We start from the raw sequence: 18,884 nt of genomic DNA on the forward strand, positions 1-18,884 counted from the left end.
TTAAGACGACAGAACCGGAAGTGCTAACCCTAATGCTAAAAGCAGATTTATACTTGTGCCTAGCTAAATGCAGAGCCTACACCATAGCCCACACACGTGGCCTATGCCATTGTGAGCATTTATACTTGTGTGCTGGTGTGTCTGTGTCACTGCAGTTACACCTCCACAACACTAGTTGGCGGAAGGGTTTCTGTGAAGTGCTGTTGAGTTGATTCAAAGCACACATTAAACACAGACTAAACATGGCTTAATAGCATCAGTTTCAAACACAGTTACACAAATCAGCTTCACTATAACTCGCACCATTCACAGACAAGCACTTGTCTTTTGCTGGACACGTTTTCCTCACAAACCCAACATGCTAATGTTATTAGCACAAGCTTATGGCATTTTACATTGTATAAATTAGCCTAGTGGCTAGCAAGGCAAGGCAAACAAAATACAATACAAAATAAAAACATAAATAATCATTATAAAATGAACTTTAAAAGAAAAGAGTGCAGATAAGATCCTTTCAGTCATATGCACAGTGAAATAGAGCTGTTTTGAGCCTAGATTTGAACATTGTCAGAGTAGAGGCCTGTCTCACATCTTCAGAAAGACTGTTCCAGATTTTAGCTGCATAAAACTGGAATCCTGATTCCCCATGTTTAGTCCTGACTCTGGGCACCAGCACAAGGCCGGTCCCTGAGGTCCTCAGAGTCCGAGATGGTTCATATGGCACTAACATGTCAGAGATGTACTTTGGTGCTAGGCCGTGGAGAGACTTGTACACAAGTAGAGCTGCTTTAAAGTCTATTCTCTGAGCCACAGGAAGCCAGTGTAGAGACCTGAGCACAGGACTAATGTGCTCGTACTTCCTGGTTCTGGTCAGGACCTGAGCAGCAGCATTCTGGATGTACTGCAGCTGTCTTATGGCCCGTTTGGAGAGGCCAGTGAGCAAGCCGTTACAGTAGTCTAACCTACTAGAGACAAATGCATGGATAAGTCTCTCCAAGTCAGGTTTAGACACTATACCTTTGATTTTGGCAATGTTTTTTAGATGGTAAAAAGCTGCTGATGTTATTGATTTGATGTGGCTGTTAAAGTTCAAGTCTGAGTCCATTATTACCCCGAGATTTCTAACCTGATTTGTAGGTTTTAGAGAGAGAGACTGGAGGTGACTGCTGACACTTTCTCTTTGTTTCTGTGGACCAAATACGATGACTTCAGTCTTGTCTGAATTTAGCTGGAGAAAGTTGTTTTGCATCCACACACTGACCTGTTGGATGCAGTGACAGAGTGAATCCACTGGTCCATATTCACCTGCTGTCAGTGAGACATAGATCTGAGTGTCGTCTGCATAATTGTGGTAGGACACATTATTACTTTGTATTAACTGGCCTAAAGGCAGCATGTAGAGATTGAACAGAAGGGGTCCCAGGATTGACCCTTGGGGCACCCCACAGGTCAAGGCCATGTGGTCTGAGACACAGTTACCAATTTCAACAAAGTACTTCCTATCTAGAAGACAGGAAGTACTTTGTTGAAATTGGTAACTGTGGTCTGAGACACAGTTACCAATTTCAGCAAAGTACTTCCTGTCTTCTAGATAGGACTTCAGCCAATTTAGGGCAGTGCCAGAGATGCCCACCCAGTCCTCTAGTCTCTGTGAAAGGATCTCATGATCGACAATGTCAAAAGCAGCACTCAGATCTAGCAGGACTAAAACTGAGACTTTGCCTGCGTCAGTGTTCAGGCGGATGTCATTTGTCACCTTAATAAGAGCGGTCTCAGTGCTGTGATGGGGTCTAAAACCTGACTGGAAAACATCAAAGGAGTTGTTCATTAGGAGAAAGTCAGTAAGCTGTTGGTAAACAACTTTCTCAAGGACTTTGCCTAAAAACGGCAGATTTGAAATGGGCCGGTAGTTGTTCAGTACTGTGGCATCAAGACTGCTCTTCTTTAGGAGAGGCTTTATGACCGCAGTTTTCAAGGCCTTTGGGAATGTTCCAGATTGTAGTGACATGTTAACTATGTGAGCGAGTGGTGGTAACAAACTGCTCAGCACAGCGCAGACTTTCTACTCATATGAAACCAGGGACAACAGCAACATTTGACAAAGGTAACGTCACAAAACTACAACTCAAGGATTACTGACAAAACAACTGTCTTATACTTAACACGTTTTCCACACAAATACAACATGCTAACGTTACTAGCACAAGCCTATGGCATTTTACATTATTCAAGTTAGCCTAGCGACTAGCGGAGATTTCCTCTGCTCATGTGAAGCCAGGATAAATCACACACAAGACTTAAAATGCTATTTTGCGGAGGCTTTATTGTCTTCACAATTTATTGTTTCTTATCTGTGAAATAAAGTAAATAAAAGCTTTGTTTCCACTGAGGGAAATGGTTTCAGCTCACAAAAATAGCCTGGATGTCTGCGTCACTGCGATGTGTCGTCCTGGAGAGGTGCACGACAGGACTAATGCAGTACACTGTCCTGCTGCTGTAAACTGGATATAGGGCACCAAATGTGTATTAATCCACGGCTAAAATTAGTCTTCTGAAAATACCTCTGTAATGTTTATTACTCTAAACTAAACATCTGTTTTCAAAGATTTATTCTACAGTAGTGACATATGAGCATGGGGTGAGTGCCACAGACATGCGGACAGAATAAGGCATTGTTAGCTTTGGAATTAACCTGAGATTCCTTGATAATACCACAACATACAGAATACTGCCTGCCTTGTCCTTTCACATTGCAAGGCAGTACATCACATACTGATGCTGCTTTGTGTTTATTGTCATAATCGCTTTCACTCAGCGCACTTAATTTCACATATACTGCTTAAACGGGCACGCTCAGCATCCATCACCTTCATTAAATATGTTCACTGAATGGAAAACAAACAAACAATGATGCAGGGCATTCAGTTCGATCATCTCTCTTTTCTCTTCTCTGTCTTCAGATCAAATTTCTCAAAGTGGAGATGGAGAAAAAAACCAAAATCATCAAGGATCTACAGCAAGAGGTGAGTCATCACAGTACCATTTAAGGCTCGTTTGAATGCTGCATTCAGCGTCATTAATTCTCAGTTTATGCCTTCAAGAGGTAAAGAAACCATAAAAGAAGAATTTACTCCAATTTACTGATCAGGATCTCACTCCTCCTGCTTTGTCTAGTTCCATTTCATTTAATGATTTTCTGCGTTTGCCAGATGCATTCTGAAATCTCCAGAGACTGGGGGGGATCGCTTGTTGCTTTCAATCAAAGGTGGACATACGCTGGCATAAATATATCTGTTTTACTGAGCACTTTGTAAACACTGGAGTCTGTCTTTGATCATGATAGCGATCGTGACTGTCATGGCGTGTGTTGGTTGAGAAATTGGTCTCTCTTCTTCTGCCTCTTCTGCGATGGATTTCTCTCTGCATGATTGTTGAACATCAGTGCAAAATAGTTCGTCTAAAAAGATTTTTTTTTTCTCTTTGATTCTGAGGGGCTGACACCAAAGGCTGACATTTACCGCTGATGCCTTAGACAGCTGGAGAAAAAAAAAAAGTTCTGCTGGCAAATACCATCGTAGCTGTACTGAAAATATGTGACACCACATTATCTACAGTTTGGCTTGTTATCTGTAGGAGTAAAAGAATGAATAAAAAAAACACCAACAAAAGAACATCAAAACAGAATTGGCCCATTAAATACAACATAGCTACTCTGGCAACTGCTGCCTTTAAAGATGTTTTAAGTTGGATGTTTCCATTGGTGTCTTTGGTTCATCTGTCAGCATGTAACATGAAAAAAGGATGGAAAAATGTCAACATGAAACATCTGCAGACCAATAATGTGACAAATAAAATCAAATTATGCAGTGACAACCGTTTAATTGATTTCACTGACTTTTATAGATATGAAAGGCTGTTTGCTCAGTTCAAGGTGTGAACATGGAAAGTGCCAGCTTTCCAATGACAAGAGGCAGGTTTTTGTATCGTTTTTGGACTCATTGGCTGACTCCATTCTCACTAGAAATGCAAATACAACATTTGGACTGCATTTTTTTCAATCTATTAAGTGATTAAGCGTTTGAGGTGATTAACTTCATCTGGAACCTTACAGCTGGGGTAGGCAGAAATCTAGAAAGGCCAAAAAAAAAAAAAGGGAATATGGAAATACACCCTCCTCCTGCAGCTCTCTGCTGTCTGTCCTAAGCCCCTCCCTTCAGACAACCACAGGCATATGCATGCTTCATACAGTAACCCAGTGTTTCCAATGGATTGATTTATTTAATCTGACTTCATTGTAGAGTTGCCTGCATCACATTCTCTCAGCCCCTCTTTGTGCTGTGCTTTCCCTGTTTATCAGACCAACCACAAATGAGACAAGAATTAGCTAGCTTGCCACCCCATGGTCCCTCCACCTTGCTTCACACTGCTGTGGGCTGCTTACCTGGGCGGCTGTGGCTCAGAGGTAGAGCACATTGTCCATCAATTGGAAGACTGGTGGTTTGATCCCCAGCTGCTTCCACATGTGGAAGTATCCTTGAGCAAGATACTGAACCCCAAATTGATCCTGGTGGCTGTTCCATCGGTGTGTGAGTGCATGTGAATGGTTACTGAGGAGCAGGTGACACCTTGTATGGTAGCCTCGGCCAACAGTGTGTGACTATGTGTGTGAATGTGACCTGTGGTGTCAAAGCGCTTTGAGTGGACGAAAGACTAGAAAAGCACTATACAAGTGCAGTCCATTCACCAGTTGTACCCAGGATGAGAGAAGGCAACAGTTCCAGTGCCGGATGTCACAGCGTACTGGTGGCCAGTGGCAGCACCAGGTCTAATCTGTGTAACAGCAGCAACAGAAAGTTTACTGACCCAGTAGGGAATCAGGGCTGTCCAGTTCAGTGTCCCGGAGCTGGGGTTGGATTGGAGCTGGATTCAGGTTGCTGTGAATGTTGACCTGGGGTCTGTCTCCGAAGCCACTCTCCTCCCAGCGAGGTGGTCTGTAGCAGTGGGGAGTGCTATAGAGGACACACGGTGATTTGAGGCTCTAACTAATGTTAGCCACGTAAACATGAACATGAAGCTGCAGGTGTGAGGCTTTAGCTCTGGTTAGTAGAAGGCTAAATTATTAGCAACATTTTTTGTCTATCTTTGAAACAGAGGTGGGCGATATGGCTCTAAAATAATATCACGATGCTTCAGGGTATTTTCACAATAACAATATTCTTGATGATGTGACAAATTAGTCAACAAACAAAAAAAATTCTTAATTTAAGAACATAGAATTGCAGCAAGATAAGTGATATAGTTCTAAATGTCAACCTAACAGTTTGCCTTTAAATATTCAGTAAAAACTAAACAAAAACATTTCTTTAGTTTGTAAACAACAGTAACTCAGAGTGATAGTTTAACAAAATAAAATTCACCACAAACTACTTCACACAACTAGATATATACATACATATATATATATATATATATATATGTATATATATATATATATATATATATATATATATATATATATGTGTATATATATGCATATCTATCTATCTGTATATATATATATATATATATATATAGAGAGAGAGAGAGAGAGAGAGAGATAGATAGATAGATCAACGGGCTATTTCTTTCCCTTTTAGCAAAACCCTAAGTGACTGAGTTGTTTTTTTGCCTGGAATGTAAGTTTGGTTGTGTTTGCAGTATTTTATTTCTTAGTAATAAGTGCCAGAACTAAATTAAAATTTGCTGAATAAATTGGTTGAAAGACTGAACTTTGTATGAATAAGTTCTGGAGGCTCTCTGAGGCCCCTCTCACCAAAAAAACAAAAAATGGTTTAGTTGGCCCCTGCACCAGGATTCATCTTTAAACACAGCTGGAGCCCAGTGAGTCACTGCTTATGCTGCTGGAGCACCATCGTAAACTGTCATGTCTTCCCTCAAGAAAGGAAAACCAGGTTCCAAAAAAGGAAAAGAAGGAAAAGAAAAGGAAAAAAGCAAACTGGGGGATAAGAGCGTTTGAATTTGTTTTTCCAAAAGAAAGGTAAGCACAGCGAACACTGTTTAAGAATGGTTTAGCTAATATCAGCAGTTGTTTAGATCGAAGGCAGTAAGACTGCCAGGACTCAAGCTTGGAGCTTATTTGCATTGTTTGACATAAATCAGTCAGAATCACTGGGTCCAGTTGTTGTGTCAATTATTTGTTTAAAACTATTTAAAAGAGCACAGACTGCGGATGTATAGGGCCCAGAATTTGGTGCCATGGCCCTGGGTGCCAGTGCTGAAATAGACACTTTCTCTGCAGGATCTCTGCCATTGAATCAGGCTTTCACCGAATGAACATGCATGCGCAACATTTGTAAAACAGCCAAAAGCAACATTCTCTCTCTCTAAAATGACCTGTGATGTGCCAAAGTCTCTGGTAATGGGCTAGATTTTCTGATGCCTTTTTTCAGACCATGTGAATTACAGTACGCTCAAAGTTAGAATGGAATTTTTGTAGGGTCGCCCCAACTAAGAATTTTCCTAGTCGATCATCAGTCGTCATTTAGGGCCATTAGTCGACTAGTCGCCTGCATGTTTACAATATTAATGTAATTATTAAATGATATATTTTGGGCGGGGCAACACAATGGTTTGAGTTGAAGGTGTGAGAAAGAATAGTATCAATAACATTGTTAACACTGTGCTACATTACAGAGAAATACAAAACTGTACTAATGAACCTTCATTAATATAGGCCTATATTTTATCTACAAGTGCACGTCACACACTGAGCGAGCTGCCTGTTAATGACGCTGTGGGCTAATGGGCATGTAGCTACTTCCATGTTTCAGATGATACGTCATGTTTGTAGTCGACCAATGAAGATGAGTTTACATATCACCTTGGGTTCGTCCTTCACCTTCTCAAAATGATCCCACACTTTGGATTTCCTGCCTGACATGTTATTAACTAGCCTGTGGAATAACCGCAGGTACCAGCCCTGGAAATTAGGGACCGTACACATGCTGCATCTTGAACCACCAGCAAATCGCGAGGTCGGATGCTGGGCGTTGCTCTTGTGCCTTTTATTGTGCCAGCTTTCAAAAGTTCAGCAGCAGGTTGCGTCTCAGGTTGCTAATCAACGTCAACAAGCATCGTATAGCCTATTTATCTGAAATCCTGAGTGCAGAGCTGATCTTCTTCCAGGAGCTGTTTATAAGTGTGTAGGCCTATCATCTGTGGGGCAGATGTAAAGCTCTGGGTAGCCCTGCACTAACACGACCAACTTTCCGGTTTTCATCAGACTGAATATTTACAGAAGAAGGGAAAGATATCTTTCGGCTGTGATTGGTTTGTAATGTGACTCCTGTCTGACTGCTGAGCGTGGCCACTTCCTGTGTCTGTCCTTCCAAATTAATTTCCCACATGGTCCAGCCATACAAGTTTTAATTTCTTTTGATAAAGTGCAGCTCCTGATAGAGTTCCACGTTTTTGTTTTTTTCTGCGACTAAGCAACCAAAGAAATCTTGCAAGTATTTTAAATATGCATGGCAGTTGTTAAGATTTTGTTAATAATGAAAGTATAGAGCAGGTTGCAAAGGCTCATAAATCCCTGTAATGGCCCACTTAGGTTACAGTACTGTGAATGTTTGTTCTTGCGTTTGAACTACAGGCAAGCAATTTAATTTCAGCACAGGATCATGAGAAATGATGATGAAGAGAGACTGAAAATTTGCCATGTCATACTACTCAGTGCTGCAGTGAGAAAACTGAGTTTTGTCAGATGTTCAAATTAATTTGAGGCCAATTTTGACTAAACTCTGCTCTGGTAACATGATCAAGTGCTTGAAATGAAGAACCACACAGTGACATAATGACATCAATTAACTACCATCAAACTGTTAAAGAATGTACCTGCCAGAATGCAGCTTTCTGTGGGTTCATGACATGTATGCAGTCCTCACAGTAAATCACGGAAGAGAGAAAGGATCAGACGGATCTTCTTTTTAACATGCCCTGCTTGGGGATACTGTGTCGTGTTTCTGTCAGAGTTGATCAAATTAAAGGGCAACCTGAAGTCAAACCTGGAGAAGCAATAAGACGTTTAGCATGTCGTCCTTCTAAATTTCACAGATTGTGAGGTTTGGTCTTAAATCCATAGACGGTAGGGAAGAAAAGATGGTGCTAAGAAAATTGGCTTTTTAAATGTTTTATAATCAAGAAAATGCATTCAACATGTTTATTAGACCTCAAGGATATAAACAGTGTTTGTTTAGAAGAAACCTCCACAGGGCATCTTTAAATTTGTCCAACATTATGTTGGTGTGTCTAAAATAGTCGCTGCTAAACCTTCGAGCAGCCAAAAAGAGTTCTTCAGCTCTCCTGCAGGACTCTCTTTAATTAGCTGATGAAATTATGCCACTGTTTCAAGGTATTCAAGTTATTTGCTGTATTGACAATAATCCAGAGAAGCAGGTGTTGGTAATGAAAATCTAAGATCTCTGGACTTCTCCAATAATAGAGTGCTGCAGGAGTTAGCATGTTTGCACTTCCAGCTCCCTCGTCTTGAAGTCAGTGGGTTTTTTGAATGGGTTTTTGATTAGTAGCCTGGTTTGAGATCTGTGTTTAACACAAGCATACACATTTGAAAGTCAATTTCGACTGATTCTGATGACATACCGATATTATTGTGCATCCCTACAATTTTATAAATAAGGTTGACAAGGTTTTATAATGTTATTTGACTGGGAACATACTCCCTGCTTTGCTTGACTTGCTTCCTAACCGCCTGTTTAGTAAAATGAATAAATGATTTAATTCTCATCATTGTCTGGTTTAGTGATCTGATTCTTCACACGCTACAATAAACAGAGTAGATATAATACCATATTAGTAAATTGTTTTTTAAGTCACCCATTTACATTCATATAGAGATGTAAAGTTTCCAAAAGAAAAACCCCAAAAAACAAACAAAGATGGCGACAACCAAATGCCAAATTTGAGGCTGCAAAATGGGAGTCAATAAACCAGTGAGTGACGTTACGGTGGCTATGTCAATTGTATACAATCTATAGAAAGTAACCAATAAATCAAAATGCAAGTATGCTAGGACTGGATATCACCAGAGGCTCCCCAAAATGATACTATCACAATACAATAATATTGCAATTTTAAACATGTTGCGATAAAATATATTAAGATATATTGTGATTTACTACCTGTTTTCAACTGCAAATAATGACCCAAATGAAAACTTTGTCAACATCTGTTTTATCTAATAAGATAAAGTTTTCAGTCTGTTCATCTCACTTTTGCAGCAGCAAAATGTATCTAGTGGATTGAAAAAGGGGAACTGATTATATACAATACGTATATACGATATTGCCACAAAAAAATATTGTGATAATATCAATTTTTTTCCCCCACCCCTAAAATATTCTGCCTTGATTTCTACTTGGTTCTGAACGGATCTCCACCGACAGTGTGGCATCAGTATTCTCTGTATCTCATGTTATTGTCTCAGTGTCTCAATTTATCAGCATGTGTGCATCACAATCACTAAGTCAATTCTCTTGTGTCATATCCTGGAACCAATGGGTGTCGCTGTAGAAGTCCACTAAAGAAATAGATATGATTTGATTCTAAAGTAGATAGACCTTAAATGTGATGCATTTAAAATGTATTATCTCAAATAGCAGTTTCATTCAGGTGAATGTTTTCTATTGGATTTGTTTTTGTCTTGCTTTACCCTGTGAGGAGTAATCAGAGGTAAATGTAGAGACACTTCCACAATCAATCAAGTAATTTTCACAGTGGGAGGTTGCACATGTTGGCGATACTGTGAGGCAGATCGCTTTTCCTGACTAAATGACCCATAAAGGAGGCCATGATTTGACTTGGTAATGAACAATTAGGGATTTCTTACTCTTAAACAACATCTTGATTTAGAAATAGAACAGGTAGCAAGACATTGAGAGGGAGGCATGAAAATGATCTTTGCTCTCATGTTTGTCACACGCAGTTCAGTTTTCTGCTAAACCTCATTACCATAAGTCAGTCATCAATGTACACGCTAATCTTGCCAAAACAAAGAGCTGGCAAACAGCGTTGCCAACATTTTGCCCTGAATTAGAGTTTAGTGAAATGTAATTGAAGAGACTGGAAAAATAAACAGCAGTTTTTGGTAGAATTGCCATCGAAATGCTTTTGCACACCCAGTGAAGTAGAAGAGGTTAGTCACTGTGATTTCATCTGCAGGCAGCAGGACAAGGCAAAAAGCAGGTGTACAAACAGGGAGCACCTTTTGTAGACCTGCTGCTTGTCTACCAGAGCTCCATTGTTGACATTTTGAGGTTCACCTTTTTTCTATTCCAGATCTATATATCTTGAACTCACTAGGTTTGAGGGCCTTTACATTCATGTGTGGGCAACAGAAGTCTGGGAACTTCTCTGACATCTGTGACACTCTGACATTTAAGTCGCAGCTACATGCAGGGAATCATGAGAATCATTCCTCTGCATCTATTACAGTTTCTGTCTTGCATGCAGAAACTCAAAGGTCAAAAGTGTTTAGGCGTGCGCATGATCATTTTACTACTGCAGAGTCCACTCCCCCAAGTATGACAGTCCCTGCTCAACTTTGCATCTGAAAATTGTGAAGTAAAAGCGGGTCATTTGACAAAATGATTGCATAATGACACAAATTAGACATAATACAACACCACCAACAAAGATGCTACTGTAATTTCAGGCATGCCTTTCTGGTGGTAGAGATAACTGCATTAATAATATTCAATGAAGCCAGCTTATGCTAGACGCAGATTCACTGGCAGCAGGCTATTCTGTCCAGGAGACTTAAAACTTAAGGTCGGTGCGTCTAATGTTAATTCACATAGATAAAGTAGCCAGTATCTAAAAGTGTATCATATAAAGTGTGACTTAAAACCAGATAAAAATGTCAGTTGTGACAGAGCTTGTGGTGGATAGACACAATGCTGACGCATGCGCATGTGGACAGTCATTTGCCATTTGTATCTGGGACTCACAAAGTGCTGGGTGATATGACCTATAATCAGTATCTTAATAATTATTGGCTGTATTGCGATGCATGATATATATCTCAATGTTTTGAAAACGCCTCTAAACTACTGTAGACTACTAAAATACAAAATGAACTACTGAAACAGTCAAATTAAATAAGATACTGTTATAATGAAATAAATCAAAGTGGAATCACTGGTGCTTTTATGCTGAAGCACCTGACTCATTTCGGGCCGAAAGTGTTGATGTTTTTCTGTGAACTTGAAGTTTCCAGGCAACAGTCAGATGTTAGCAGTTAGCATGCAGCTAAACTGTTGCATTTGCGCTTTTAAACATTAGGATTTATTCACTGTGAACAGCTCTCCAGTTCATATATTAATAATAACTGTTTTGTTTTTTGTGTCCATGAGAGGGAAATAACCAAAATGCCAAAGCAACTCTTTTGCTGGTGGTTTAAAAAAAAAAAAAAGGTGACAATTTGCACTGAATGTTCACAATATAATCATTCTATATATCCAACGTGGAACAAGCCATGATACGTCAAGAATAATCAACATATTTCCCACCCCTGTTGCGTGCCTGAAGCATGTTGTCATCGGCTCCCTTTGGGTCGTCTTGTTTCTTTTTGGATAAGCTAGTAAAACTGTAACCTAAATAGTTGTTTATTAACCTAATCTTTGCCTTAACATCAAAATTAAACCTACAGGAGACCTCATGCCTAACTGTGACTTCATACAGAAATTTTTCTGATTAGTATTATTATTAGTTTTTCTCATCATCGATTTACGAAGATAGACTTAGATTTTGCTCCTTGTGCCGCTGGTGCAGTTGCAATTACGATTTATGTTACATTTCCCTGCAGATTTTCAGATGACTTTTACTTGACTGCTAATAAATTCTCAAACTGATCATCATATTATTACATCACTATACGCTTATTATTTTATGTTAATCGTTAGCATGAATATTTTACACTGAGATTACAGCTTTTTAGATACACATATCGAAACTAATGCAGTATAATATGGCAGTCCTGCAGTAGAATCTTCATTAAGTTGTTTAGTTTTTGATGAAATTATTCATCAAGCTGATTCAACTTTATGGTCACATTGCAGGCTGCAGTTTGTGTTGCTGCGAAATTGAATTTACGAGAAGTTTGTCTAATATATTGTCCACCCCATTTGTATCAATAAAAGTTCAGTAAATATTAGAGAGGTCTCTCAGGAGAACATAAATGACATAAAGTGTCCATTATAACGTTCATAAAGGTAGGATTTATTGCAGGGCTGTTAGATTAATTTAGTGTATCTAATAAACTGGTACACCTTGCTTAAACTTGAGTGTATATTCTGTATTGCTGTAATATAATATTGTTAGTCAGAATTGTGATTCTGAGAGGATCTGTGGAGTGTGTAACAATTCCTGATAGGGCTGAGATGAACATCTGTAAAAGCTAACCATATCCTTTGTTTACACCAGCATCCAAAATGTGTTTTTATGTCGCACATCACTGTGAATTGTGTTGTGGTGTCAGCGTGGAAGCTTTATGGCTGCAATTCACTGTGAAGTCATTATCAATGATTTGCTTTCAGGGCTTATTATGAGTATTTTGAGGGAGAGTGATTTACAGACTGACTTGGATCCTGCTGGGATTCATCAGGTTCTCACAGAGCATTGTAATAGACAGCTTCGCCTCACACTCAGCTCTCACTGCTGATGCTCATGTTTTTTTTAGACTAAAATGGCTTCCTGTCATTGTCTTCTTCCTTTCATGTCTTCCTGATGTAATTTCACCGGCTAAATGGCAGAAAAAAATCATGCATCAGAGCATTTACTGGATCTCTCAGAGATACGATATGATGATACACTTACCAGGAAAAAAGTGGAAGAAGAAATTGAAGTAGGCGGAAAATGGAAACTGCGTCATTATGTGAGTCGAGCAGGACAAAGACAAAACAGATAAAACCACTAAAGTTAATAGAGGCTTCATATTCTACTCAAGCAATTTATGCATTCTTCTTTTAATTAGAATTACCACTGATTGATGCCATAAAGTTACTTGTTCATGATCTCTGAAAGTGATAAAACGGAAACATTAAAAAGATGTGGTGACTAATTTCAAAAACAGTCAGTTTAATTGTTATTTAAAGTGCTTTAAATAGTTACGAAAGCACAGAGGCGCTGATAAAATCACAAAAGAAAAAGCATATTCCAAAGGTTATGTGTATTTAAGTGTGCATAACACATTTAATCTGTCTGTAACTTTAATATTTGGGCAGTAAATGCCTGAATTTTCTGCCTTATGAAAAAACTAACTTTGAAAATAATTACCCATTTTTATATTATTTCTTTTCACAGCACACTAAGCTGCATAATATCATTGCCGTGGAGAATAAATGGCTTCCCTGCTCCTCCATTAGTATATTACTCAACATCTCAATAGCCACTGCATTAACACAACGAGGCTCTCAGAACCATCAAGACTCGATCAGAAGTAATTTCACACATATGATCACTGACATGCTTTGAGAGCAAAAGTGTGCTGATGAACGTGGAGGGTTAAGTGAAATGGAGTGAAACAGGTGATGACATGCAATGTCATTTTTTTTTTTTTTTTTTGCACTGAAGAGACAGGCGATGTACAGCCTGATCGATTGCACTCACATATCGGAGACAGCAGGCCTGACCTGTTGCGCAAGAGCGATGGTGGACTTGACATCCAGGGAGAGTGACAGTTTATTGTAAATGAAAAAGGTCTTGTTAGATGACATTGACAGATTAAAGTGCAGTTAAATATTATGACAGCACACAATTATCTATATATACGTTTTTACTGACAGTGTAATTCATGAATTGTGTGTAAACTGCATGCGTGATGGTGTGGTTAAAGAAAGTGAAAAAAGGCATAAAGAAAAATGAACACATATTATAATGACTAACCATCATTCAAAATTCTTTTTTTTTTTTTTTTTTTTTTTTTTATTAAGCTGGTGATCCTTTAAAACAAAGCAATATCCATTCTCCGCCTGCAGATTGCATTGGTCTGCAAATTGTGTAGCTATCTATGGATCCATTTTTTCGTTTTATTTATTTTAATAATTTTAGAGGCATGAGAATTTAAAATGATCCAGTAATCCACAAGAAAAATGAAAGCCTGAGGTGAAGTATAAAACCTTTTTTCGCCATATAAATATAATTTCATGACATCAAGACTTACCTTGAGGTCCTTTGGAGAGGCCCTGTCTCAAAGGTTGGGAGCCACTGCTTATAATTCAATCTATGGCTAAATTAAAGTAACATTGTGTAAGATTTAGGGGGAATTAGTGGCATCTACTGGTAAGGATTGCAGATTGCAACCAGCTGAAACTTCTACTGGTCAGAATTCTTCTTGTGTTCATTGTTCAGGAGGTTTTAACCAGACACCAAGGTCTCTTCCTCTCCAAAACAAACAGACCGGGTGATTAAAACTGTCCGACAAAATCCAGAGTCTCAGGTAACAAAAGAATAACCTGTATGTTGTTCGAGGTTAGTAGTAATAGTAGGTCATTTCATTGTTCCGGGGCTCTATTTTCACTGGTTTTAAAACAGAGCTTCTCACAAATGGAGAGATTGTTTACACACTAAACAGAAGAGTTTAGCAGGATTTAATTTATGCAGTTTGTTTTAGTCCACAGTGTTGCTGTTGCTATTTTACACTCTGATTCCGTCACTTCAGCTCAGAATAACATGAGACACCTGTGTGATGAGAACTGTAAAAAAATATATTTTATTAGAAAAAATAATCCACACACTGTTAATTGACTCCCGTTATTGAAAAAGCAACGTTTCGGTCAGACAGACCTCATCAGTCATAAACTAGGCTACTTTTCCATCCTTTACTTCAGCAGCAGAGACAGTCTGGCGTTACGTTAAAGTGTTTTATGTGACATATTCATGGTCGTTTTATCATCATCCAACTAAATAGCTAAAAAGACTCTATATTAATGTCACATATACAGTACAGGCCAAAAGTTTGGACACACCTTCTCATTCAATGCGTTTTCTTTATTTTCATGACTATTTACATTGTAGATTCTCACTGAAGGCATCAAAACTATGAATGAACACATGTGGAGTTATGTACTTAACAAAAAAAGGTGAAATAACTGAAAACATGTTTTATATTCTAGTTTCTTCAAAATAGCCACCCTTTGCTCTGATTACTGCTTTGCACACTCTTGGCATTCTCTCCATGAGCTTCAAGAGGTAGTCACCTGAAATGGTTTCCACTTCACAGGTGTGCCTTATCAGGGTTAATTAGTGGAATTTCTTGCTTTATCAATGGGGTTGGGACCATCAGTTGTGTTGTGCAGAAGTCAGGTTAATACACAGCCGACAGCCCTATTGGACAACTGTTAAAATTCATATTATGGCAAGAACCAATCAGCTAACTAAAGAAAAACGAGTGGCCATCATTACTTTAAGAAATGAAGGTCAGTCAGTCCGGAAAATTGCAAAAACTTTAAATGTGTCCCCAAGTGGAGTCGCAAAAACCATCAAGCGCTACAACGAAACTGGCACACATGAGGACCGACCCAGGAAAGGAAGACCAAGAGTCACCTCTGCTTCTGAGGATAAGTTCATCCGAGTCACCAGCCTCAGAAATCGCAAGTTAACAGCAGCTCAGATCAGAGACCAGATGAATGCCACACAGAGTTCTAGCAGCAGACCCATCTCTAGAACAACTGTTAAGAGGAGACTGCGCCAATCAGGACTTCATGGTCAAATAGCTGCTAGGAAACCACTGCTAAGGAGAGGCAACAAGCAGAAGAGATTTGTTTGGGCCAAGAAACACAAGGAATGGACATTAGACCAGTGGAAATCTGTGCTTTGGTCTGATGAGTCCAAATTTGAGATCTTTGGTTCCAACCATCGTGTCTTTGTGAGACGCAGAAAAGGTGAACGGATGGATTCCACATGCCTGGTTCCCACTGTGAAGCATGGAGGAGGAGGTGTGATGGTGTGGGGGTGTTTTGCTGGTGACACTGTTGGGGATTTATTCAAAACTGAAGGCACACTGAACCAGCATGGCTACCACAGCATCCTGCAGCGACATGCCATCCCATCCGGTTTGCGTTTAGTTGGACGATCATTTATTTTTCAACAGGACAATGACCCCAAACACACCTCCAGGCTGTGTAAGGGCTATTTGACCAAGAAGGAGAGTGATGGAGTGCTGCGGCAGATGACCTGGCCTCCACAGTCACCGGACCTGAACCCAATCGAGATGGTTTGGGGTGAGCTGGACCGCAGAGTGAAGGCAAAGGGGCCAACAAGTGCTAAACACCTCTGGGAACTCCTTCAAGACTGTTGGAAAACCATTTCAGGTGACTACCTCTTGAAGCTCATGGAGAGAATTCCAAGAGTGTGCAAAGCAGTAATCAGAGCAAAGGGTGGCTATTTTGAAGAAACTAGAATATAAAACATGTTTTCAGTTATTTCACCTTTTTTTGTTAAGTACATAACTCCACATGTGTTCATTCATAGTTTTGATGCCTTCAGTGAGAATCTACAATGTAAATAGTCATGAAAATAAAGAAAACGCATTGAATGAGAAGGTGTGTCCAAACTTTTGGCCTGTACTGTACCTTAGTGCTGATGATGATGTCCTTCATAATTAATACCCCCACATCTTTCACATGAACAAGCATGAATGCCTGGGATTGCTAGACAGAAAAATGTCAGTGACGTGGGAATTAAACAATCCTCTGCAATCTTCATGGTTGGACAGGAAAACCCAGAGTTGACTGAACTAGTTGATAACCAGCTTTTTGGTACCAATTACAGCCAATGTTAAGGTAAGTCAAGCCAGATAACGAGAAGATGTCCTGGGTAAATTGAACTGGCTTCGTAATACAAGCCTCAGGTGATTTAAAGCAGTAAAATCACAGAATAAAGCGATTTCATATTAAAAAAAGAAAGAATAGTGTTTTTCCAGCGATTTCATTATGAACGGCTGCCAACTCGCGGAAATGGCCCTATCTAGAGCCAGTGTTAAGTTTGTCAGTTCCCGGCTACTGTAGAAACATTGTGGTGTATCATGGCAGCCTCAGTAAATGAGGACCAGCTCCCTGTGTTGATATAAACGGGTCATTCTAAGGTAACAAAAACACACAGATTCTCAGTTTTAGGTGATTATACACTACAGAAAACATACTTATTATATAATAATCCATTTCTGTCAATATATCACCCTAAATCCTACACACTGGACCTTAAAGTACAGTATGTAGAACATGTATGATTTCTTTTTCTGCATGCTAGAAAAATGTCACTATGTTGACCCCCAGCTGTGGAAAAAGATCTGCGCAGCTCAAACCTGCAGCACACTTGTGTGTTTTGTGCTGTTGATACAAACAGAAAACAACATCACATTACTGTGAACTGAGCCTGAACTCAAATCATGTGATGTGGATGCAAGTGTAATGATCATTATATTCCTCCACCAGGAGTCCCATAATGTGGAAATAGAATCAATTTGACATGTTGTCGTCTCCTGTTCACCCTTTGAAAGGTGACCTAACAGTCGAGCTAAAGATAAAGAAAAAATTGCATTTCATTTCGCGAGGAGATGACGCCTGATGTACTGAGCAGAACACTGACGTCAGCACGAATGCACAACATCAAATAACTGCTAAAAATCCTCTCCGTTTACTCTGACTTCTCGTAGGGAAGTCCAGCTGCTGGGATGGTATGGGCATTTCATTTAGATGCAAATAAAATCAGGACAACAAATCCATGTTTTTTTTTTGGTTGCTATGGCAATATGCAAACATAGCGCACAGAGTAAAAGCAGTGGAAGAATCTCACAACAATAAGCCACGTATATATGATTGAGCCAGATGAGCCCCAAACAACCTGAACTGAAAATACAACAGAGCAGCTTCAGGCTGTCAATCACACATCAAACACAACGTCCAGATGAGAGCAGTGTCCCTGAAAGGTTTTAAAATCCAGCATTCATGCAAACCAGGACATTTTAGTAGAATAATAACATCACAGGTGCAATCAACAGCAATTGAGGACATTTCTAAGAGCTGACAGCAAGACTACCAACACAATCAACACCTATTGAGTACAAACTCAGAGCTCCCCGTACCTTCTTCTTTTTGGTAAGTGACACGATTATAAATGAGGCTAACATCAGGACAATAAAGCTTTGATCAGGATTCAAACTTTATTACATTAACAAGTCAAATGTGCTGTTTGAAAATGTCCCTGCTGTAATAGGAATTAAAGGCAGATGTGTATATTGCCTGTCCGACTGCCCATCCAGCCTCCTCGTTCTGTGTATCTGTTTCTAGACATTTCTCTTTCACACAATCCTTTTGTATTTGTCTCACTCATGCAGAGAGCGTGCACTTTCATTTCATGACATCATGCTCATTTCACACAATTTCCAGCACCAAAACGGCTCTGATCTCAGCACTCTCCTCATGCAGCATTGATTCTCCCTCCGCTGAGATCAGGCGGGAGGGAACCCGGAAAGCTTGTCAGTGAATCCTCGCTTTAGAAAACACACACACACACACACACACACACTTCAATACTTTAGAAAGCTTAGCTTTAAGTCGGATGCAGCTCGAGTTTAGCCGGTGGGTTAACAAACTGTGAACACGTCTCTTCTTTTCAATCACTGTCAAAAAGTTATTCAGGAATGAAGAGACACACATTAGTGTTTGCTAATTTACATCAACCAACAAACAGCTCCTTCCTTTAAAAACTGCTGCTAATAAGGGTCTTATTGCTTTTACCGTTTAGCAGGGTTAAGAAGAGAGGAAATGGTTTTGTTGGAATCATGGAACCATTATTTATTGTGTGCTGCA

At 39.4% G+C, this 18,884-nt stretch overlaps 1 protein-coding gene across 1 annotated transcript in view; it reads left to right on the forward strand.

Moving 5' to 3' along the window:
- The window catches only part of luzp2 (leucine zipper protein 2), a 267,448-nt gene that overhangs the window by 145,419 nt on the left and 103,145 nt on the right, over positions 1-18,884 (forward strand). Inside the window, exon 5 of the mRNA XM_033632390.2 lies at positions 2,961-3,023. Within this exon, the coding sequence (XP_033488281.1) occupies positions 2,961-3,023 (63 nt within the window). The remainder of the gene's footprint in view (positions 1-2,960; positions 3,024-18,884) is intronic.

Source organism: Epinephelus lanceolatus, chromosome 2 (assembly GCF_041903045.1).
Source record: "Epinephelus lanceolatus isolate andai-2023 chromosome 2, ASM4190304v1, whole genome shotgun sequence".
NCBI lineage: Eukaryota > Metazoa > Chordata > Actinopteri > Perciformes > Serranidae > Epinephelus > Epinephelus lanceolatus.